This window comes from Mycteria americana, chromosome 9 (assembly GCF_035582795.1).
Source record: "Mycteria americana isolate JAX WOST 10 ecotype Jacksonville Zoo and Gardens chromosome 9, USCA_MyAme_1.0, whole genome shotgun sequence".
NCBI classification, from domain to species: domain Eukaryota; kingdom Metazoa; phylum Chordata; class Aves; order Ciconiiformes; family Ciconiidae; genus Mycteria; species Mycteria americana.
In genome coordinates, this window is record NC_134373.1 from 32,592,170 (window position 1) to 32,612,606 (window position 20,437).

The following is a 20,437-nucleotide window of genomic DNA, read 5'->3' on the forward strand; positions in this document are numbered from 1 at the left end:
TTCCTCTTGGTTGCAGGCTTGACCAGAAAAGTGGTCATCAGAAGGTCACTGACTGTGCTGCCTGCTTCCACGCAGGTTTTTTGAGGTTTCTTTAATGTTTTCTTTTAAAGTGGTATGCATCACGATGCCTTGTGCTGTGACTGCAATATCCCCTGTACGATTTGTGGAGGAAAAATGATGTAATCCTACTTCTGGAAAAAAACGCTGAGTTTAGCAATGGTTTCTGTATAGGCTAGAAGAAAGGGAGATGGGAAGAACTGGCAAGCAAGCCACTGACAGGCAAGGACATCAACAAAGGATTTTGTAGGAGGAATGCAAGACGTATATGGCTAAATATTTGTTCTCAGTGTACTTTGTGCCCTGAAGAACATGTGTTTTTCGGACTGCTTTTTCCAGAGCACTAATAACTAGACCATCTGTTTGCCTCTAAATCAGAGCAAAGCCCATGAAAACCCACCTTGAAAAACAATTAGACATTATCAGCTGTTTGTTTTAGCATTTAATAACTGTAATTAGCAAACCTAATGATATGTTTGATTATTGTATCCCATGTCTGTGAGCCCAGCGCGAGACAGGAGATGGGACATATTGATTAGAGCGATTGAGATTCTTTACTTCCTTTCCATTTTTTATTTTCTTTCAAAACAATATGCTGGGTAGTTCTCTGGAGAGACGGTGCATGTAAAATTGGTGTTGAGATCATGGCTGACTTGGGGCAAGATTAGCCTCCTTGGGTGGATTACTAACAAGCAGAGACAGAGTTTCTGTAATGTTTTCAGCTGCTGACTTTTAGCCTAAGCACTATGAAGCTCTCACACAGTGGACTAAGAGTCAGAAAACCTAATTTCTACTCCTGGTTCTTCAACTGACTTGCTGTGGGGTCTGGGCTGAATTTCTTCCCCTCTCTGTACCTCACTATTTCCCTCAGTAAAAAAGGAGATAATAATAAAGAAGAGGAAAGGTATAAACTCCCTGTACAGCCAATGCCAAAAGATTTTCTTCTCTTTTAGTGGCTGTTGCTACCTGTCTGGAGGCTCCGTTAGAGGAGATGAGGGTCCTAATATAGGCATGTTAGGTGTCTAAAGTTCGATAGTGGTAATATCTCATTTAGTGTGCCTAGAAGAGCTGAGATTTGTGGTTATAAAGTGCAATGGAAAAGCTACGTAGTATTAGTATTTAAGAGAGTAAACCACAGTTACTGAACTCTGCAAGTCTTACGGTGAATTAAACATACCGTGGTTTGTTCTGGAAGAAACCTGACGTTTATTCATACAAGCTCTTCATAAAATTGTAAATTATGCAGGCATTCATAAAAATTAGGGATTGCTCATGAATAATTTGGAAACAAGTGAAGGATTTTAATTTGTACGATGCACTTGTAATAATAATTTCACCCTATTGCTCAAAGCATAGAGCAGTACTTTTATCACAAATTAGAAACATTTGTTTCTAAACCTCACATTTCTTGAGATTTGCCCCACGTCTCCTTCTTGTTCTGTGCCGTAGGACTAGAAGGAATTGGTCCAGGCACTTATTTATCCTTCCATCATCGAGAAAACTCCAACTGTGTGATCGTGTAACCTTCCTCCTCCAACACGAATTAACCCATTTTCTCCAGTCTGTCCTGGTAACTTCTGGCTCTGTGCTACAGCCTCATTTATTCGGCTCCCCTAAGGACAGTTGAGATGAACTGTTGAGGGACAATTTTTATCCTGAAGCAAAGACAGGACAGGAATGTTCTGGACCCTGTTTCCTTTTCTGTAGCTGAAATCCTTGTGTTACTGTTAGTAAAAGGGTCAAGAATTTTCTGATTTAACTTTTTCAGCCTACCAGAATTTAGATTTTTTTTTTTTTTTATGGCTCACTTTGGTGGAACTGTAGGTGGGAAAGGGGTCCCTGGCCAGAAACACAGTTTTTGGTTTACCAAGCTGAGGTGAATGGCCAGCATCAGAGCTATCGGGGCTGCTGGGCTATGGGAAGCTCATGGCCCTTCCCAGGTGTTTCATATCCTGGGAGAGGATTATAACTGTGAGCTTGGATGTCTCCTGATCTCATTTCCTAGTGCTTTTCCACTTTGTAGAAATATTTAAATAATTTGGAATGGAAGAGGAGAGGGAGCCTGACTGAGTAGTGGGTAGCATGTTCTTCTGGGATGCAATTCAAGTTCAGGTCTCTGCTTCAGTGAATATCTGGAAGCTCTTGAAAGCCTTGGTTACATCTTGATATGACGGGAAATTTTTCAAAACCTTGAAAAGCTTCCTGTGTTGGAAAAATATTTCCCTCCAGCTTTAGTTACTGCATTGGTTTGCCATTCTATAGGCTGGCTTGCTTTTCTGTTGGACACATCACGCATGATATAATGGTTTTGGCATTGTTATGGTGTGTGAAATAATTTCAACAAAGGGAGAATGTGCTTAAAATGAGGAATTTTTTAATACATATATATGTATATAGGTCTGAAAATAAAAAAGAGCTTATTTCCTTGTCAGTTGAATCCTTGTTACATTACACCCCCATTCTCATGCTATGTGGCAGAGGCATGGATCAGCCAAGGTGACACCGAATTCCCATGGACCTTCCTCACCTTCACGGCGTGAAGCCAAAGGGAAACATCAGGCACACAGATTTGGGTGGAGATTAGGCAGGACAGTTTTTGTACTCCATATGTAACCCTGGCTGCATGAGGGCTCAAAATGAAGATGGCATCTCTTGTTTGCCTCTCCATTTGTACCCCTGGGCAAATCAGACGTGACCTGGCTCCAATGGAGAGTTGCACGATGTAGCACTTCAGTTATACAGCATCCATTGAAAACTATGGGAGTTTCAATGCTGACAAACTGCAACACAGGGTAACACCGGCATCTCTATCTGTAGAGATGGAGTTTATGCAACAGACTTTGACTTGTACAGTCTGCAGTGCTGTAGAAAACTCTTTAGGCAGGACTTAGGAATTAAAAAAAATATATATTTTTTTTAAATGTATATATAGTAACAACATTGCTACTTTTATCTGCTTCTGTGTGACTCTGGTCATGTAGAGAGATGCTTTGTGCTAGAAGGTGAGCTTGTACCTATCATGGCATCAACTGAATGGACAGTTTCAAAATAAAATGGACAGGGGGTATGTTGTCAGCTGGGAGCTGGATCTACAAGTGACGTCTCTGTTCTGCAAGCAGGGCCAGCTGGAAAACCTGTGCCTTGGGGGTACATGCATGTATCTCATCAGTTTGGTTTCTGGTTTGTCCACCTGCAGGGACTCCTGCCATATGAGGCACCTCCTTGATTCCTGATCTAAATTCTGCCCAGAGCAATTATTTGTCCTGTGGTGATCCAGGATGCTGTTTTTCCAAGCACACATGTGCTCTCATGCCGATCTTACTCTTACAGCAGAGCCTCTTAGGACTCTTCCTACTGCATTGGGGTGTTTAGGGCCCCTACAGAAGTCGTGGCCCCACAGAGTGCGGGCGTCCTGTGTTCTGCATGAGAGAACGCAGCATGGATCGGTGCTGGAGATGTGTGTGTCCTTGCGTAGCTTTTTCTTCTTGTTGACCAGGTAAATTAGTTCAGAGAAGCACGTGATTTTCCTTTCTCAGAAGTGATATTTCTGTTAAAGAGATTATATTTTCCATTGAAAAGTGCAAACTCATCTGCATTTTTACAACTTATTTGCAACGTCCTTGCAGTTCTGCGCTAGCTTTTTGAACTATAGTTTTTCTATGACTTTTTTTCCTAGATAACAATGCAAAGACATATCTAACAACACACAGTTCCTGAAAAAATCCTGTGATAATATGTGAAGAAAAAACTAAACACTGAGTGAGGCACTAGATTTCAGTTTCAAGTTTATTAAACTCTATTCACAGCAGAGAATAAAATAAGGTGCTGTACAGTAGATAGTATTCACCCCTATATTTGTGATTGTATAATTCAGGGTAGAGTCATTCCTTTATGGCTAAGCCCTTTGAAAATTGATGTAAAAGAGGAAGTGCCAGACACTGGCAGTTTAGAAGGAGTGGATTTTAAGACAGGAAAGCTACAGAAAAAAAAAACCCAAAACCAAAAATCATTCCAATTGCCAACAACACTCTCTAAATAGAAAGTATAGAAGACATGAATTTCTAATCAAAATTTCAATTTCTAATGAATTGTCAGATAGCTTAGAACGTCTTGCTGCATAAACTTTACAGGGATACATCGCTTCTAACTGGCGGGATGTTGTAAACTATCTGGCAATGAACAATGCAACACACTGAGTAACAGTGACAAATACTTTCACTTTCTTGGTGTTGACGAGTTTAAAACTATCCCCACAGTAGGATTTCATTAGCATTGCCTGCTTGGATTGGCAGTTACATTAGATTTGATGGGATTAGGTGAAAGTCAGAAGAAATACTAGTAGCAATTTTCCTTCTGTGTTGTTGTTTTGTTTTTTTTTTTATTTTATTTGCCCCCCTTTGGAACTCTAGCAAATGCAAGCATGTCTTCCTCAATTAGGCAAGCCTGAAAGCTACAAAGAGTGCACGGGCTCTTGAATGTGCCATAATTTATGTTTATCAATTCAGTGCACATAGTTTTTTTGACATGTGCTTCCTGCCTGATTTTCTAACAATCCTTTATTTTCCACAGGTGGCCGTGATAAACGAGGTGGTCCTGTCTTGACCTTCCCAGCCCGCAGCAATCACGACAGAATAAGGCAGGAAGACCTTCGGAAACTTGTGACTTATTTGGCCAGCGTGCCAAGGTAAAGCTAGAAAGAAAACACTTCAAAGCTTAGGGTGGATGGGTGGGTGGAGAACTTGTTCTTGGCAGATGCTGATTTCCAAGTATTAACATTTAGTACCTTCAGTTCTTGGGACGGAGAAACAAAAGTGTTCCCTTCCTCCTCCTGTGTATGCTCCGATGGTTTTTATCGCACACGCGGCAACGCGGGAGCCCCAGAGCAGAGGCAGTGCGAGCAAACCTGGGCTTCAGGCTCGCGACAGCAATGAGGAGCAGCTCTCGTTCCTCGTGTTTCTGCGCGGCTCTTCTAGAGGAGTGGAAAGGGAGGAGAGTGCTTAGAGGTCTGCAGTTAAATATAGCAAGCTGGAGAGAGCCTGCTGTCTGCTGTTGCTTTTTAATACCTTGTGGGAGGTTCAGGAGAGCTGGGGTAGGGGACTGTAGTTGCTGGGGAGGAGAGCCTGCCCTGTGCGAGGAGGCAGATCTTTCTGCTCCAGCACTTCCCAGAGCTTTCTCCAGGCTCGGGAAGGAACATGGGTGGACCAAGGGGGAAGCTTTCAAAGAAAGGCATTTCAAATGCTTCTGCATGTAAACCAGCACCTTACCCTGCATTAGTCCCCATGTCCCTCCTCCAACATGCCAGTCCCCATCCCTTTCCCAGGGACACGGGAGGAAAAGTCTGTTGCCAGTGCACATTTATCTTTGCAAGCTTTGGGAGACAGTTTGTAGGGCTCAGTGCCCAGGTAGGTATTTCTGAGCCAATGTTTAATGCCTTGGAGAGTACGAGGCTATGTACACCCTCATCCAGCTTCCTTTCCCTATTTTCAAGCTTGCCAAATATCCTTACCCAATAACCACTGCACCGGTTATTGAGGTGAAGGTTATCCCAGGGCATCTGAGGGGCTGAGAAGGGATGTTCAGAGTTGCAATAACACACCCTGTGCCACCCAGGAGCTCCTTTTTTAAACCTAGGCTATGACCTGTTAAACAGTGCCCATATTTTTGCAAAGAGTGTGAAGTTAACACCTGAAGGGCAGAGGGGTTGGCTGCATCTGGAAGTCAAGAGGTAAGGGCCTCGGAAACGCACTCAGTTCCTTTAAACATGCGATGTGCAGGGAACAAAGGTCCCGTGTTTGGTATGGAAGAGAGTTGAGGGCTATTTGGAGACTCATCACTCGGCTACGGAGAGTGAGGGGCAAACGCAGCCACGTCTGCCAGATCTGCCAGTGCTTGTTTCCTGGACGTCACAAGTCCTCTGGTGATGCATTTTTTGCTGCGTTGGACTTTTGCTCATCAAGATTTTACTAATAAGCTGAGCTGGTTTGCTTTTCTCCCCACCCCCTCCCCTTTTTTCCTCTAGCCAGCTCTATTTTCAACCATATTGTGAGAGAGATTATGGACATGCTGCGGGGCTGGGAGAGCAGTAGGTCACTCCCTGGGAGTGCGTGTCCCAGGGCTTGGCAATCCCCCTCCAGCTGCTGCAGTAATGAAACTGCTTCCTTACATCTTACCCTTTTTTACGCGGTTGCAAATATGAAGATATGACATTGCTTGGGGTTGCAAGCAATTGCACAGCAAAAATTACCTTCTAACGTTTACCTTACCTTTAGGTAAGGTAACGGTAAAGTTAGGTAAGAAGGTAAGGTAAGATAAGGTAAGAAGGTAACGTAAGGTAAGGTAAGAAGGTAAAAGGTAAGGTAAGAAGGTAACGTTTACCTTCTTACCTTTTCTATTAATTGCTCTTCCCTCACGGAGGTGGCAGTAATAGCAAGATACATCCCCTCTGTTCCCCACTCTAACACAACTAAATTGGTTAGCTCAAGTCTTTGATGCTGCTTTTGGTTGTCCACCAGCGATTCTTTTCTGATGATGCAGAAGCTGGGGGACAGAGGTGCATGCTGAAGGAACTAATACAAGACCCAGCTGCTTGTCTCTCTAGAAACACTAAAAAAGCATTCCCCTTCCTGGTCCCCACTGCAAAGCCTCGTTCTGCCCTGATGTTTGAAGCGTTTGAAGGACATCTGTCTAGTTATACCAGAGAACATTCCTTCCTCTGCAGTATGACTTCCCATCATGAAAATGTGCCCAGCAGTGAAGGACTGGCTACTCCTGAAACACTTTCACCAGTTTCCCAAGGATCCTTGCAGATTGGTTCTGTGGAGACATTAACCAGAGCGTGCTGCCTCCTGTTTGGGATATTACACATTGAGAGGTGTGGAGCAGAAAGCAGCAAGAGTGGTCAGAGGTCTAGAAAAAGTGGCCTGTCAAGGAGGGATTGAAAGGGTAGAGGTTGCTCAGCCTAGAGAACAGACGAGAGTGAGAAGGGTCTTTGAAAGTGTGTTGTGATGCTGCAGAAGAAAAGGGTTCGTAGGGCTAGGACAAGAACCAAAAGTGTTACACCAAAGCAAGGGAAGCTTAGGCTGGACATGAGGAAGAGATTTCTAATGGATTCCCATTAGCACTAGAATAAGTCATCTAATTTCTTCTTAAATTCCTCCATAACTCTACAGGCAAACCTCTGGCACGGGTATAAATGTTAGGGAGAGGGGATGATGAATCAGGAGGTGACTTCTTTAGGTTCCTCCTAGTCCCGTTTTGTCTGGTGCCGCAGCTGTGAACTCACTGCTGTAGGAGGGAAACGTGACCACAAACTTCGTGGGTTTGGCACGTGGGATTGTGTAACCTGTGCGGTGTGAGAAAACACTAAAAATTCATTTTCCCTAAACATTTTGTTCACTTTAACAAGGGCAACCAGCGGAGCTTTCAAACTTATTTACTTTTTGGAAACAAATATATGGAAGGAACAGTTTGAATTCATATCACTGGCTCCCAGTTCATATTTATTCCAAGATGAGTGCTGTAATAAACAACTGCATCAGCCATCCACCAAAATGAACAGTTTCATTAGCAGAGACTCTGAACAGGATGTCAGGAGAAATGGCTCTGATGTTCAGAGTGCTGAAAGGGGAAGAGTTTTCTGTGCTAGTTGAAAAACTAGCAATTCTTTAGGAAAAAAAGAGGTGGTAATTTATCATATTGACACCAGTATAATAATTCTTTCTTTATTCCCAGTGCAATGGTTTCTGAGTGAGACAGGTTGCTATCCACATTGATACTATCTGTCACTTAACCCTTGTTTTATATCTTAATGGAGGGGGCAGAAGTGGCACATTGCTGGGAGCTTTGAGCAGGTATGAGATTGGTGATGAAATATGATGATAGATTAGGGTAAGTGAAACCAGGTCTTGCTAGCAGTTTTCAAAGTTTCTGATTCAGCTTTCCGCAATTCCTTCTTCAAAACCAGAATAATAATGTGGGCTTTCTGAAAGCAGCAATGTGTGTTTGAGTTAAAGCAGAATAGTGAGCGCTTTCATGCAGCTGCGAGTCACGGCCAGGCAGGTGCCTGCAGTCAGTGGGGTTTCCTGAGGGTTACTGCTTGGGGGTTAAGACTTCAGATGGAGGAACGCTGTTTGTTCATATCCCAAAATGGGAACCTTGCAGTCCATGGTACCTGGGGGGACTTAGGGGTCCTGGAAGATTCAAAAGCCTGATCCTGCAGTCTTGGGTACTAGGAGGAGGTTGCGAGTGGGTATCTGACACTGGACGAATGTGGTCCTGGTTGGGTGCTGTACACTGGTTCTTTCAGGCATATCACGAGGTCCTTTTCTCCAAACAGTTCCACTATAATTAGTTACTAAGAAAGGAAGATGCTATTCATTAAAAGTAAAGATAATTACCACGGATGCCAGGTTTCTACCACTCTGCCATTTTCTGCTTGTTTTACATTTGCACTAATGCTTTCTGGATAGGCGAAGCTGTATTTCTTGTGAATCAGGATAGCTCCTATTTACATGCAAATTTAAATGGGATGCAATGTTTAGAAATTTGGAGGGCGTGACTGAATCTAGGATAACATGGTGTTTATGATCGGGGGAGCTGAGGGGGAATTTTCTGGCCTCACTGAGGATTTTATTTTTTAACACCAGTGCAGTGTGATCTATTCCGGTAGACTGAGTTTTGATTTATATGTGTGTAAATGAAACTAGCACCAGGCCAATCTCCTCTGCGAGCCCTTTGGAATTAAGAATCAAGTTATGCGTAGGCTATAGGAGGATAAAAAGGAGACAGAATATTATTAGCCTGAGTTATCTCCTCGCATGGTGAAGCAATACGATGAAGGAAATGTTCTCTGTCAGCTATAGTGAATCTTCCGGCTGAACACATCAATCTGTTTTGGAGCCAAGATAAGCAGTCTTCTGTGCTCGCTGCAGAGGGGGAAACCCGAGATGCCTTGGAGGCCTGTATTTTTAAAGGCATCTACTTTTTATTTGTCCTCTGTTTAAAAACCTGCTCAAATATTTCCCTGTTCTGGGGGACATCCAGGGCTCATAACAGCAGCAAAATGTTTCCAAGGGACAAGCCTGTGTGTTTGAGCAGCTCCTCAGAGCTGCCCAAGTTCGATGAAAGGTGCTAGGATCAGTAAAACAACTTAAGTGCCTCTAATAATTAGTTCAGTGACTGGGGCTTTATAAAATGAGAAGAACAATACAGGGGATGGCAAAATGTAGCAATACTCACCCACTCTTGGATTTATTTTAGGCTCTTCTCTGACGGCCTGTGGTACTGTGTATATTAGCTTCTCCGGCCGGGAGTAGTGTGAAACTCATTTTGTTGATTGATAGGAATTAAACCCTAGAGCTCTAATTTCTGTTACATGATCCTAGCACAAAAGAAGCTTTTGAGGATCTTTTTTTTTCTGGAGGCTATTGTAGATCTACAAAAATAACCATGTATTTTAAAAATAACACCAGGGACTTCATACTAATTTTAGTAACTAAATATCTGGTGCCATCTATAAGATAATTATTCCACCATACACTTGTGTGAAAATACCAGAGTAAAAAATGAAGTGAAGCTAATGAGGCTAATGGAGGTTTAGTATTTTCTTCAGATATAATTTGATTTAAAAAAAAAAAAATCGTAAGCGTATTTTGGAGAAAGAACCTCATTAGGAGTATATAACTGACATGAATGCTAGTGAATTTAAGAGCCTTTTGCCACTCAATAGCCAGTTCAAGTCCAGCCTCCACTGTATGTGGTGTTGGTACGTGAAGTTGTTATCACCATCTGTTAGGGACTGGGGGACTTCTGTGGAAATAGTTGGTGGTCTCACCTTATCCTGTTAAAAGGTTTCTGACCACATCACTCTGTTTTGCTTCCTGCATCCCTTTACTGACCACCTCAGGACCAGGTTACATGTTCACCTCTGGCTGGAGATCAGGTCTTCAAAAGAGGATCTCTATTTCCTTCCAGCTGTGATAACGACCTATTGAGACATTTTATTCCTCGATAAGTGGACAGTGGCTAACCGATGTCGAAATTCTGCAGTAAGTGTCTACAGCTGCCAGCCCAGCAAGCTCCCCTGTTTACCAGAAGCTGCTAGAAAATGTGGACTTCCTAGAAGTGCAGAGGAAGCAACAAAAGCCGTCAGAGCCTGGGGAGCAGGAATTATGAGAAAAGATTGAAGGTGTTGGGAATGCTTAGGTTAAAGAGAGGGAAAGTAAAAGTTATGTGATTACAATGCGGTATGCAAGAGTGAGCTAAAGGAAACAATTTGATCTCAGTGTATGTGGCAAACGGGACAAAAAGAAATGGATTAAAATCATAGACTGAAGAAATGAAGCAGGTTTCTTTAGCATCTCTGTCTTGGAGACCCTGTTAGAAGGCCTATCAGGAATGGTGCAGGTATTGTCCCTCCTGTCTTGCAGCAGAGGGATGAAAACAACAGCCTCTCCAGCTCTTGTGACACTATTTTGTATAGATCTGTGGGGTTTTTTAAATAGGTACAAGATTTTCATTTCCCATGTTTGTTTATTTTTAATCCCTGGAATTTTTTGGGAAATTAGTCCAATCCTAAGGTAAATGGGGGCTTTCCGTATCAGTTTCCAAATTACTGCCTGCTTTCATTGCCTGTTGCTGTTTTCCTGGATAGTGTAAGGACCGACCTTGCAGAGCTCTGGACCTAAAGCAAATGTCCTCTGTTCCTCTGCTCTCTGTGGGATCTGAGAGTGCTCTCGGACTGGTTCCAGCCTGGTTAGCCGCTGAGCCCTGCTCTGCCTTCCAGCTGGATAACAGTGCAAGTGTTTTCAGGCTGGTTTAGTGATGAACACCACAAATAGCATGATACAGAGCTCTGTAGTTAATGTACTGTGAATTGCACAGCTCACGTAGCCTTTTTCTTCTAAAGACTAATAAAAGGCAGGGTAAGCTGGGCTCTGCATATCACTTCTACCAGCGATCATCAATATCTTCTATTTGGTCTAGCAGAAGTCTCTCTCCTCTATCTATTGTGAAATAGAGGCAAATGAGAGTAACATAATGTTAATATTGAGACAAACTCATGGAGATTTGATTGTCTTGTTTCAGAACATGAGTTCGGGGACTCAAATAAATAAATAAAATAAAGGTTGATGTTATTTCAAGACTGAATTCCTTATTTGAAATAAATTCCTTAAAAGACATAGAAAATACTTTGCAAATCCCTTTGTAAGTTGTCTATCTTGTATCCAAAAATATTTGCACCATTTTGGAAGACTGTTACTGTTTTTTCACACTAACTTCTTCAGTATTTCTATATTCTTTAGTAGCTTGCTCCATTTTATTATATATTATTGTGTTCCAATAAATAATTGAAATTACTGATTGCCACATGCAGAGAAACTAGGATTTCAACTTGCCATTGTGTTTTTAAGCATTCTATTCAACACTCAACATCTGCTTAATTTTAGACTATAAATCTGCAATTGAAAACAGTGAATATGAAGGAATCCCTCATTTATTGTGTCTGAATTATTTCCAAGGCAATTGTTCTTTTTTACAGGGTAGGGGAGAGGGTCCAGTTTTCTCCTACTGCCAACCACGCAGACTCATGCTGAGATTTCAAAGTCATGTTGGGTTCTTTCTGGTTCATCTAACGTCTCCAACATAAAGATTCTCCAGTGGGTTACTCATTTGAAGATTTAGGATTGCAGAGGTAGCCCTGCAGGCCAAGTTTAACGTACAGAGAAAATGCACAGGTCTGGAAGAGAAGTTCCTTTTCCCAGCGCTGTGCTGCTTTTCCAGCCCAGTGAGAGCTCAGTCACGCCTTCTTCAGCGGAGTCAGCAGATAGGGCTCAATGAGGGGACGCATCCGATGGAATAAAAGGTCACCGTTTTACTTTGTGCTCTTCCCAGGCAGCAAAGCGAGTGTCTCTACCCAGTTCAGATCCAGTACCTTTTGGTTTTACTGGTCTGGCCTTTTTTGCTCCTGCCCTACCCTCCCAGCTGCAGGCTGTTTTTCCTCCCCACAGGCAGCGCATTCAGGCTGCAAGTTCAGAGCAGCCAGAAGGATGGCAGTGAGCGGAGTCCTTCTCCACAGCCCCCATCTTCCCCGGTCCACTGCACAGAAAATGGCCAACAGCCTGCTGCTGCCGAGCCATGGCTCCACAGCATGACCGCACCTGGCTTCAATCTTTCTCACTGAGAGAGGAGGGACTGGAGGGCTCCTAAAGCCCTCTGAGCAGAGGCAGAGATGCCTGTGGCAGCGCTTCCCACCACAGGCATGGCCAAGGGGGGCTGACCTGGAAACAGCAACCTCCTGTAAGGATGGTTACCCCATGCAGCGGTGTCACCTGAGCCTCCTCAAGGCGTCCTGAGGGATTGATGGCACAGGGGTCTGAGCTTTGCCCAGACACGGAGAAGACCCCAGCTGTCTCTCGGGGGAGCCTCAGATGCTGCTCAGCTCCCTGGCACGGGCTGGGGGCTGCTGATCTCTGGCTCTCCCACGCAGGATGGGTGCCTGCCCTGTGCAGCCGCTCCCTGTGGCACTGTATTTCTGCTAGCGATGTTGTAGGTAGTGCCTGACTGCATTTCCAACAAGGGGTTTGGGCTGGGAGGATTCTGCTCGGCTTTCTCCAATCTGGAGCAAACAGCAAAAGAAACCCCCTCAGCACGCACACCACTACTGCTAGGATGCAGGAGCCTCCGTGACGGAGTGACACCCGGCGGGGTCTGGGGCCTGATCCCATCCTCTGAGCTGTCTCATGTAGTGCTGTGCTGCCGCGCTCTGCTTTTTGAGCTCCGTCCAAGCCCTCGATCTGGGGATTAGATCAGCATTGTTCCTCCTTGCTAAATGGCTTTTTCATGTTGATTGTACCGGCATTTGGTGCCTGGAAGAAGGAGCTGAAGTGATGGAGAAAAGGCAGAAACTTGTAAACTACGATATATCCTGCACCCGATCACTGGTGAGGAGCCGGTGGGCACCGCAGCCTGCTATAAATTTTATGCAGAACATCATTTTCTCCATCCTCTTCCTCAGTGGGTCTCTGACAAGTGGTTTGTGAGTCTCTGCAGCACACTTTGCCGTGCTGCCCTCTCTGGCCTTTTCCGTGCTAGTGCTGATTTAAAGCTGTTGCATCCTCCTCGTGGGCTTTTAAACCATCAGATTTGTGGCTCCACAGTACTCCGAGAGGTCCAGGCAGCAGCAACCTGGAGACTTCTATGGAGAAGGCAGGTTTGCGCTAATGTGAGCAGTAATTCAGAAGGGCTAAAATTAGCGAACAGAGACCTTTTGTGGGAGCGGCGCACTGGCAACAGAGCTGGCACTGGCTGTGTGCGGTTCCCTCCTGAAGCTGTCAGCAGCCGTCAGCAGAATATGCAGTGATTCAGCCAATCCTAACTTTTCTTTTCAATGATCTCTTTCCTACGGTTTTTGCAGAGACTGGAAAATGGTTTTTGTCTCATTCCAGCATGGGTGCTTGCATTCCTCATCAGTAACTCCAGTACGTGCTACATCCTTTTCACTCATAGAAATTATTGTAATTTGGAAGCATCTTATGCCACCTTCTTCATGGATGTCATTAGAAGCAGGAAAACAACTGCTGTGCTTTGCAGTCTGCTTTGTAACGGGAACATTGTCAAAGGTATCTTAATGTCAATGGAAAGTTCTTCTAAACTCCCATGGAGAAAGGATGAGACCTTTACTGTGTGCCAATATGGAGCAAATAATGGGAGACACAGAAGTGGAATCATCTCAGTCTAGACTGCCTGGTCCTTATCCTCATCGGATGGATGGAAGTGGATGCTGCTCCAAAGTCTGGATTCCCCAGTGCACAGCTTGAGTAGGACTGAAGATGTGTTTTCAGGAATATATTTTTAGCCTTGTCTCCAAAAGATAAAAAGCTTATGCAATCGTGCTGTCTGTCAGTCACCGTTTAAACCAAATCTGTCAGAGAAGACTCTCAAGAATACTAAATGCCTACAAATTTAATGAGAATAGACAGCTGTGTCAAGGAAAGAGACCTAATTAGTGTCCACAGAGAGGGAAAGGTGGTCTGAACTCACCCCTTCTTAGAGACTGGAGGTAGAGGGGATATCTCCAGAGCATGCAAGAGGCAAATTTGTTATTAAACATTAGAGAATCAATGTGCAAACCAAGGGTTCAGCAGTTCCCGTGCTCATAAAAGTGCATGCTAGTTTATGGTATTAGAAAATTGGATCATACTAAAATAGAACAATGACCAATTCATGGTAACATATGGTATTGAGCAGGCTGATGCTCTTACAGCATGGAAAGTATGGGTTGGGACTGGCAAAATTTGTCTCAGAGGTTGGGATGCTCAATTCCCTGCTGTTTGCAAAGGGAATTGGTATCCAAGTTTGGTAGGCAGTTGTAAATCTCATCAATGGTTTCTTCTTGTTTTCCACAAGGTGCTCCTAACCAAGTCGGTCTGTGGTGTTTAATGTTTTCCTTGTGGATCCTGGCACGGCTGCAGAGTTCCCTGTGGATCCTGTAACGCTGTGTGCAGCAAAACGTAATTGTAACTATGTGGTGTGAGGCTGTTGGGCTACTTAGATTAAGGAAAAAAAAAAAGAGAGAGAGAGAGAAATACCTTAACACAAAATAAAATCATAAATAAGAAAAATAATTCTAGAATCTCTCCTTCCCCCCTAAGAAAAGGCGGAAAAGTGTAACTCAAACATGCTTTTGACTGGGCAGATATTGTCTGGTCTGCAACGTGTGCCACAGTGTACTTTTCTGCTATTAACAAGGGAGCATTGGTTTCCCTGCCTGTGTACACAGGGCTTTATTTTATGTCTAGGTTTAAAGAGAAACCTTAGTCTCTGGAGAATTTTCCAGCCATGTAATATTTTATGAAGTTCCTTTGTGGTACTTCACCAAAAAGCCAAAGCACCGGAACAGCTTTCCTTTGTCCTGCAGCTGATTCAGGGAAATATCCTGCACCTCTTCCACGCACCCCCGCTACAGTGCGAACGAGAAAGTAGGAACCTGCTGTAGGCTCAACGCCATATTTACAAGGGACATCTTTGCTGAATGGTCCTTTTGGTTAAAGTCACCGAATAGAAATTGTAGTAGAGCGTTGGCTTTGTAGAACAATAGCATCTCTCTCTGAAAATTGTAACAGCAGCAGCAGTTCATCTCCAGCCAAATTCAGGCTGCTTTCATATGCCTTCCCTGTGCACTACTCAAGTGTGTATGTGATGGTCATATGATGTAGCTCTCCTCTATCACCCTGTTTCCCATGGGAATACAATAAGAACTGACAATCTCTAATGTCTATGCAGTAATATTAGCACTTAGTCTTTTACTAGAAGGATGAGTTAAGTTTGATCGTTAATTTATTTATTTGAGCATCTGGCAAGCCAGATGCTTCTGCTATTGATTTTGTCACTGAGGATCAAATAAATATTACTTTTTGAAATTTAGTTTGAAAGAATTACTTGTTAGAAACCTTTGCTTGGTAAAATTCAACCCTTTTTCCTCCCCCAGTCCTAAGCCAGCGTTCAGCATCCAAGCAGTTATTAAATGTATCCATTTAACGAATAAAAATAATAAGGATACCAACACAGCATTAATATGGAGATGGGCGGGATCCTTAGCAGAAACTTTATGGCATTTTAAAATGCACATTGTACCCATACATGGGGCTATGATACTTTGGAACTCCAGGGTGTGATTTCAAATTTTCTCTGCAGGCTAACATTCTGCAAAGCATGGTAAACGGTTTTGGTGATCCTGAGGGACGATCAGCAAAATACTTCGTTTCAGGTCAAGAATGAATGCTATGTTCTGAAGTGCTGTTGCATGGTATTAAACAGCTCCATGGGAAAACATCATATCCACTAGGAATAAAAGTTTTTTCCCTTAGAGATCTCCAAATGGGCTTCCTGTACACATTTCATCCACACTTACACTTTGTATCTCACATGAAAAAGGCATACCATCAGTAATAGTGGATGGAGACTTTTGTATTCCATATTTTCAAATATTCTTTAAATACTATACCTCTAAAATATCCAACCATCCCTCTTTATTTGCATGTTAATTTAATGCTAGTGAAAGATTAGCTGCAAGAAAGGTAGGCTTATGGTACTGATTACTATTCTTTCTTGGCAAAGTACCAACAACATCCCTGGCTAGGATGATTTAATAGGTCTCTTCTAGCTCAATCTTCTGTGATTCAGCAGTTGACCGCCCTAGAAGCCAAAGTCCTCTGCTAATGCAGCAGTGCAATTTTTTCCTTCCATTTTTTTCTATTGTGAGTCAGTCCTAATTGGAGACTAAAACTGCGTTTCCTTTTCAGTAGCCTTAGCAGCTCTGCTTAGACCACCAACTAAGGACTATGTTTATTAGCAGCTCTGCTTGTGTCTTGTGATCTTTGTAGATGGTAATCAGATGGGAGCCTCAGGTTTAATTTAGGCCACCCGTTTAGGTCACATTTGCACTAAGGTAGGTGCCATCCTGGAACATCAGGGAAGACACATAGTCAGAGCTTCCTGAATTTTAGTTCCAGACTCAACAGTGAGTTGTCTTCTCCCTTGGTTTAACTGTATAACCCGAATTTACCAGTCCACACAGGAGACACCTCATAAAGGTTTGGGAAACAAAATTAGCTGATATTTTTACAACTTGAAGGTAGAAAACCCTAAGTGGTTTTATTATAATTATGTTACATGAGATGGAAATACAGGTCCCTTTAATAGTATGCACTGATTAGACCTCTCATTTCTGGGAAGCAGGGTCTTTAAAGTTGTATTTCCCAATACTGTCTTGGGAGCATTGCGTAAGAAATTGCCCATGTACTGTGTCACCTCCTGACCTTAGAAAATGCACTTGATAAAAGCGTCTCATTACAAATGTACCATTTTGCCATGCAGCGAGCCTAGGCAGTAGAAGAAGAACTTACAGAAGAACTGTAATTCAAAAAAATATCTAAATAAAAAGCAGGTTCCTGATAAACTATTGGGTGATCTTATGCATAGGAAGAATGGCTGGAAATGCTGCCTTGTTAATAAACTGTTAGTCTAAGAATTAATCAAATAGGCAGTATGTTCTTTTTCTTTAAGACCTCTTTTTCCTCCATTCTCAAGACAGAACTGAACTCTTACAACACTGATTAATCACATCCAATTTTGTGGTTATGTCCCCTTATTTCTCCATTCTTCTGTTTCTACAACATTTGTAATTTAGTTCAGAAACTGCATCTGGAGAAGCAAACATCTCTGGGATCACAGATTAGTTTAGATTTTGCTTCCCCTGGAGATTTGTGGGTAGGAACTGTGATTCCATTCCAAAATCTAATTAAAAAGCAGGTATATAGGAAAGTAGCGGACAACCTTACCCATAGGAAGAATGTCTGGAAGCTCTGCTTTGTTAATGAACTGTTAGACTAGGAATCAAATACACAAGCAATATGTGCGGGGTTTTTAAGGTTTGTTTCTTCTCTGTTCACAAGGCAGAACTCAACTGTTATATCATTCCACACTTACCAGGCTTACCGGAAATCTCAGTTGCTCCTTAATTTCCAGAACAGCCTCCCCAATGATTTTGGAGTGTCAGATGGTATATGGTAGGTGACAGGAAAATAGGATCAGCTAAAAAGGTTTCCTGGGATTTTCATTTAGGAATGAACTCTGTAGGATGCTTCATCTCCGTAGTTTTATGGACTGTTAAATTGCATCTGTGATATATTAGCATCAGCAGCACTTTTCTGATGACTTGTTGGGCACTACTAATTGTATGAGAAAGGCATACATTTATGGTAGGTAAAATCAACTCAGTACTTTTGAGAAAGAGGCCACTTGAGGATCCACCTGCTCTAACTTTGACACTAGGCTTAGAAATATTTGCCTTAGTGAATAAGATGCTAATTGTCCTCATGTTAAAATATATATTATATATTTCATACATTCCCAGCAGCACTTGGAAAATTAAAGCAGACATGTTTGAATAAGGTACAGGAAGTGGAGCAATATAAATCAAATAAATGTATCGGATACAGTACCAGCGCAGAGTTGTCTTGATCTCCATTTCTGGGCTTTTAAAATTGGTGACAACTCAGTATTTCCAGAAGCTGAAGTCCATCTTGCCAATATTGTGCTCGCTTTGCCTCCTTAGTGGTAATTGACTTATAATTGTTTTTACAAATGAAACCACGTTTTTGCCTTTTTTGTGGGAGGACACAAATACACAAAAGAACCTTAACTGTGTTCATGCTGCCTTGAAAAGATGCCAAAAGTCAGATGTGTAATTAGGGATTCTGTTAAAAGTGTAATTCCTGCACCTGTGAACATTTTTTGGCACATAGCTTTTTAAGTCCTTGCTTTTCTTCTCGTATTTCTCATTTTCTTGGCCAGAATTAAGTTCCTTTTCAAAGGAAATTGTCAGAGGTCTTCTGGGGTGTCTTTTGTTCTTTGTCTAAGTCCACTACAAAAGGCAGTTCCTTCTGCTTTTGTTGTTGAGTGAAATACTCTAAAGCATAATATTAGACCCTGTTTTATTTAACACCTGATTACTCATGGCAGAGCTCTTTAAGATCCTTCAGGATGAAAGATGATACAGCAGGTTATGACAGCATTCTTATAATGTAAGTTTGTTCTTCCAGTGCTAAAAGTAATGTATGGAGCATTTTATGTTTTGCATTACATAGATTCAAATATTGGTCAAGTTCTAACAAAGCTAATGATAAACTATTTTCATTAGATGGGTCAGAGAGAAGAACAAAGAAGTCATTATCACCAGATGATGTAACAGGACTTTTTTTGGTGGATTTTAAAGTAGTTGGAAAAAATTGAATATATCAGGTAATTTTATGAGTGGGTCTGGATTGATTTATCAAACCATTAGTTCCTCCTACCTTTGATAGGTGCCTCCTGTGAAAATCACAGGATTCATCTGTTGGTTCTTCCAGGCTACAGCTGACTTCAACAGAATCTGAACGTACTGGAAATATATATCTGCTCTGCAAACAGAATCAAGCAAGAAATGTATCTCAAAATAACAGCCTAGAGAGGATCTGTCTAGGCAGCCATTCACCAAGCCTAGGACTTTTCTACGACTCTCTTACATCCTATGACACAAGAAAGATACTTACTCACTGTGTAAATTGCCAGGGGTGTAACAAGGAAATCATCAAGGTGGAAACATGCCTTCACCATATCTGCTCTTAGTCACAAATGAAAGGAGGGTATCAATACTTTTTTAGGCTAACACATTAATTTACTAAAATAAACTTGGAAATGGACACAAGAGGTCAACTAAAGCAGTAAAAGGCCTGCCTGGCCTGCAGGCTTCTACTTCCCATGTCCTTTTCCCAAGTCTTGTTTAAGTACTGTGATCCTCCTCCAGAAAAGCAGTCAAGTGCATACATAAGTCCATCCATATCCAGCAAGTGTAAACATGTGCTTCATGCACCATCTTAATTGCTTAATCAAGCTCCCTATATTGTGAGGCACAACCATACAAACAGGAACCAGGTGGAAGATATTTTTATCAGATGACCGTAGGATTAAAGAAGCATGGTCATTGAACATTACTGTCCTTTAAAAACCCAGTATTAGGATATGACTGCATGCATGCAGCATCCCCACAATGTGATAATTCAGGCATCAACCGTTGTCATAAACTCAGACTCAATCTTACCTCTTTATTTTCAGATATCAACAACCTGTGTGAGCTTGCTTGATGGGCGTAAACATATATTGTTAATGATTTTAGGAGAGCTTATATCAAAGAGGGTTGAAAGAGTTATTCAAGTTTGGAATCGGTAATTACAGAAAATGAAGGAATATCAGTTCTTTTTAGAGTCATTAGTTTTGTGGGTGATTTTAGCATTGAAGTACTATGAATTGGTATAGTCACTCTCATAAGAGACCAGTGCAGTATTCTTATTATGTTCAAGTGGCAGGAAAAAATCTGAGTCTATTTGAGCTATGTTTTCTATGCTGTTTGTAAAGCATGTCATAGCAACAGAGATTTTAATGTTTTCCTTAGTTTTATATCATAAAGCACTTAAAATTATGTATTAGGCTAGTGCTCCTGTGGGTTCTACATCAAATCCAAAACAATGTGGTTTTGCAATCTTTTTCCACTATAGGCTCCTTGTACTAGCTGTCTGATTATGCTGTGATCAATGCTTTTACTCCACACATTAAAGAAAGAGCAAAATCCTTGGTTATAATTGAAGGCGTATATATTTGGCCAGGTACTTGCCTGGTCCTAATTGCCAGCCTGAATTGTACAGCTTGGTCATCAAAATGGGCAAGAGCTTATGCGAATCATTCAGGACATTGACAAACATTTTATCTGCAGGTTTGGTGGCAAAATTAACTGCAATGAAATAGTTAAGAATCCTGGCATTTAGGCAGTCAGAATTGGCTTTTT

The 20,437-nt window shown here is 42.2% G+C and overlaps 1 protein-coding gene across 6 annotated transcripts in view; it reads left to right on the plus strand.

The window, feature by feature from the left end:
- The window catches only part of KALRN (kalirin RhoGEF kinase), a 534,707-nt gene that overhangs the window by 179,092 nt on the left and 335,178 nt on the right, over window positions 1-20,437 (plus strand). For all 6 annotated transcript variants that reach the window (XR_012777086.1, XR_012777087.1, XM_075511732.1 and 3 more), the window contains exon 4: window positions 4,627-4,741. Coding sequence is in view for 4 of the 6 variants with exons in the window: in XM_075511732.1 (XP_075367847.1) it covers window positions 4,627-4,741 (115 nt within the window). In the remaining 2 variants the exon portion in view is untranslated. The remainder of the gene's footprint in view (window positions 1-4,626; window positions 4,742-20,437) is intronic.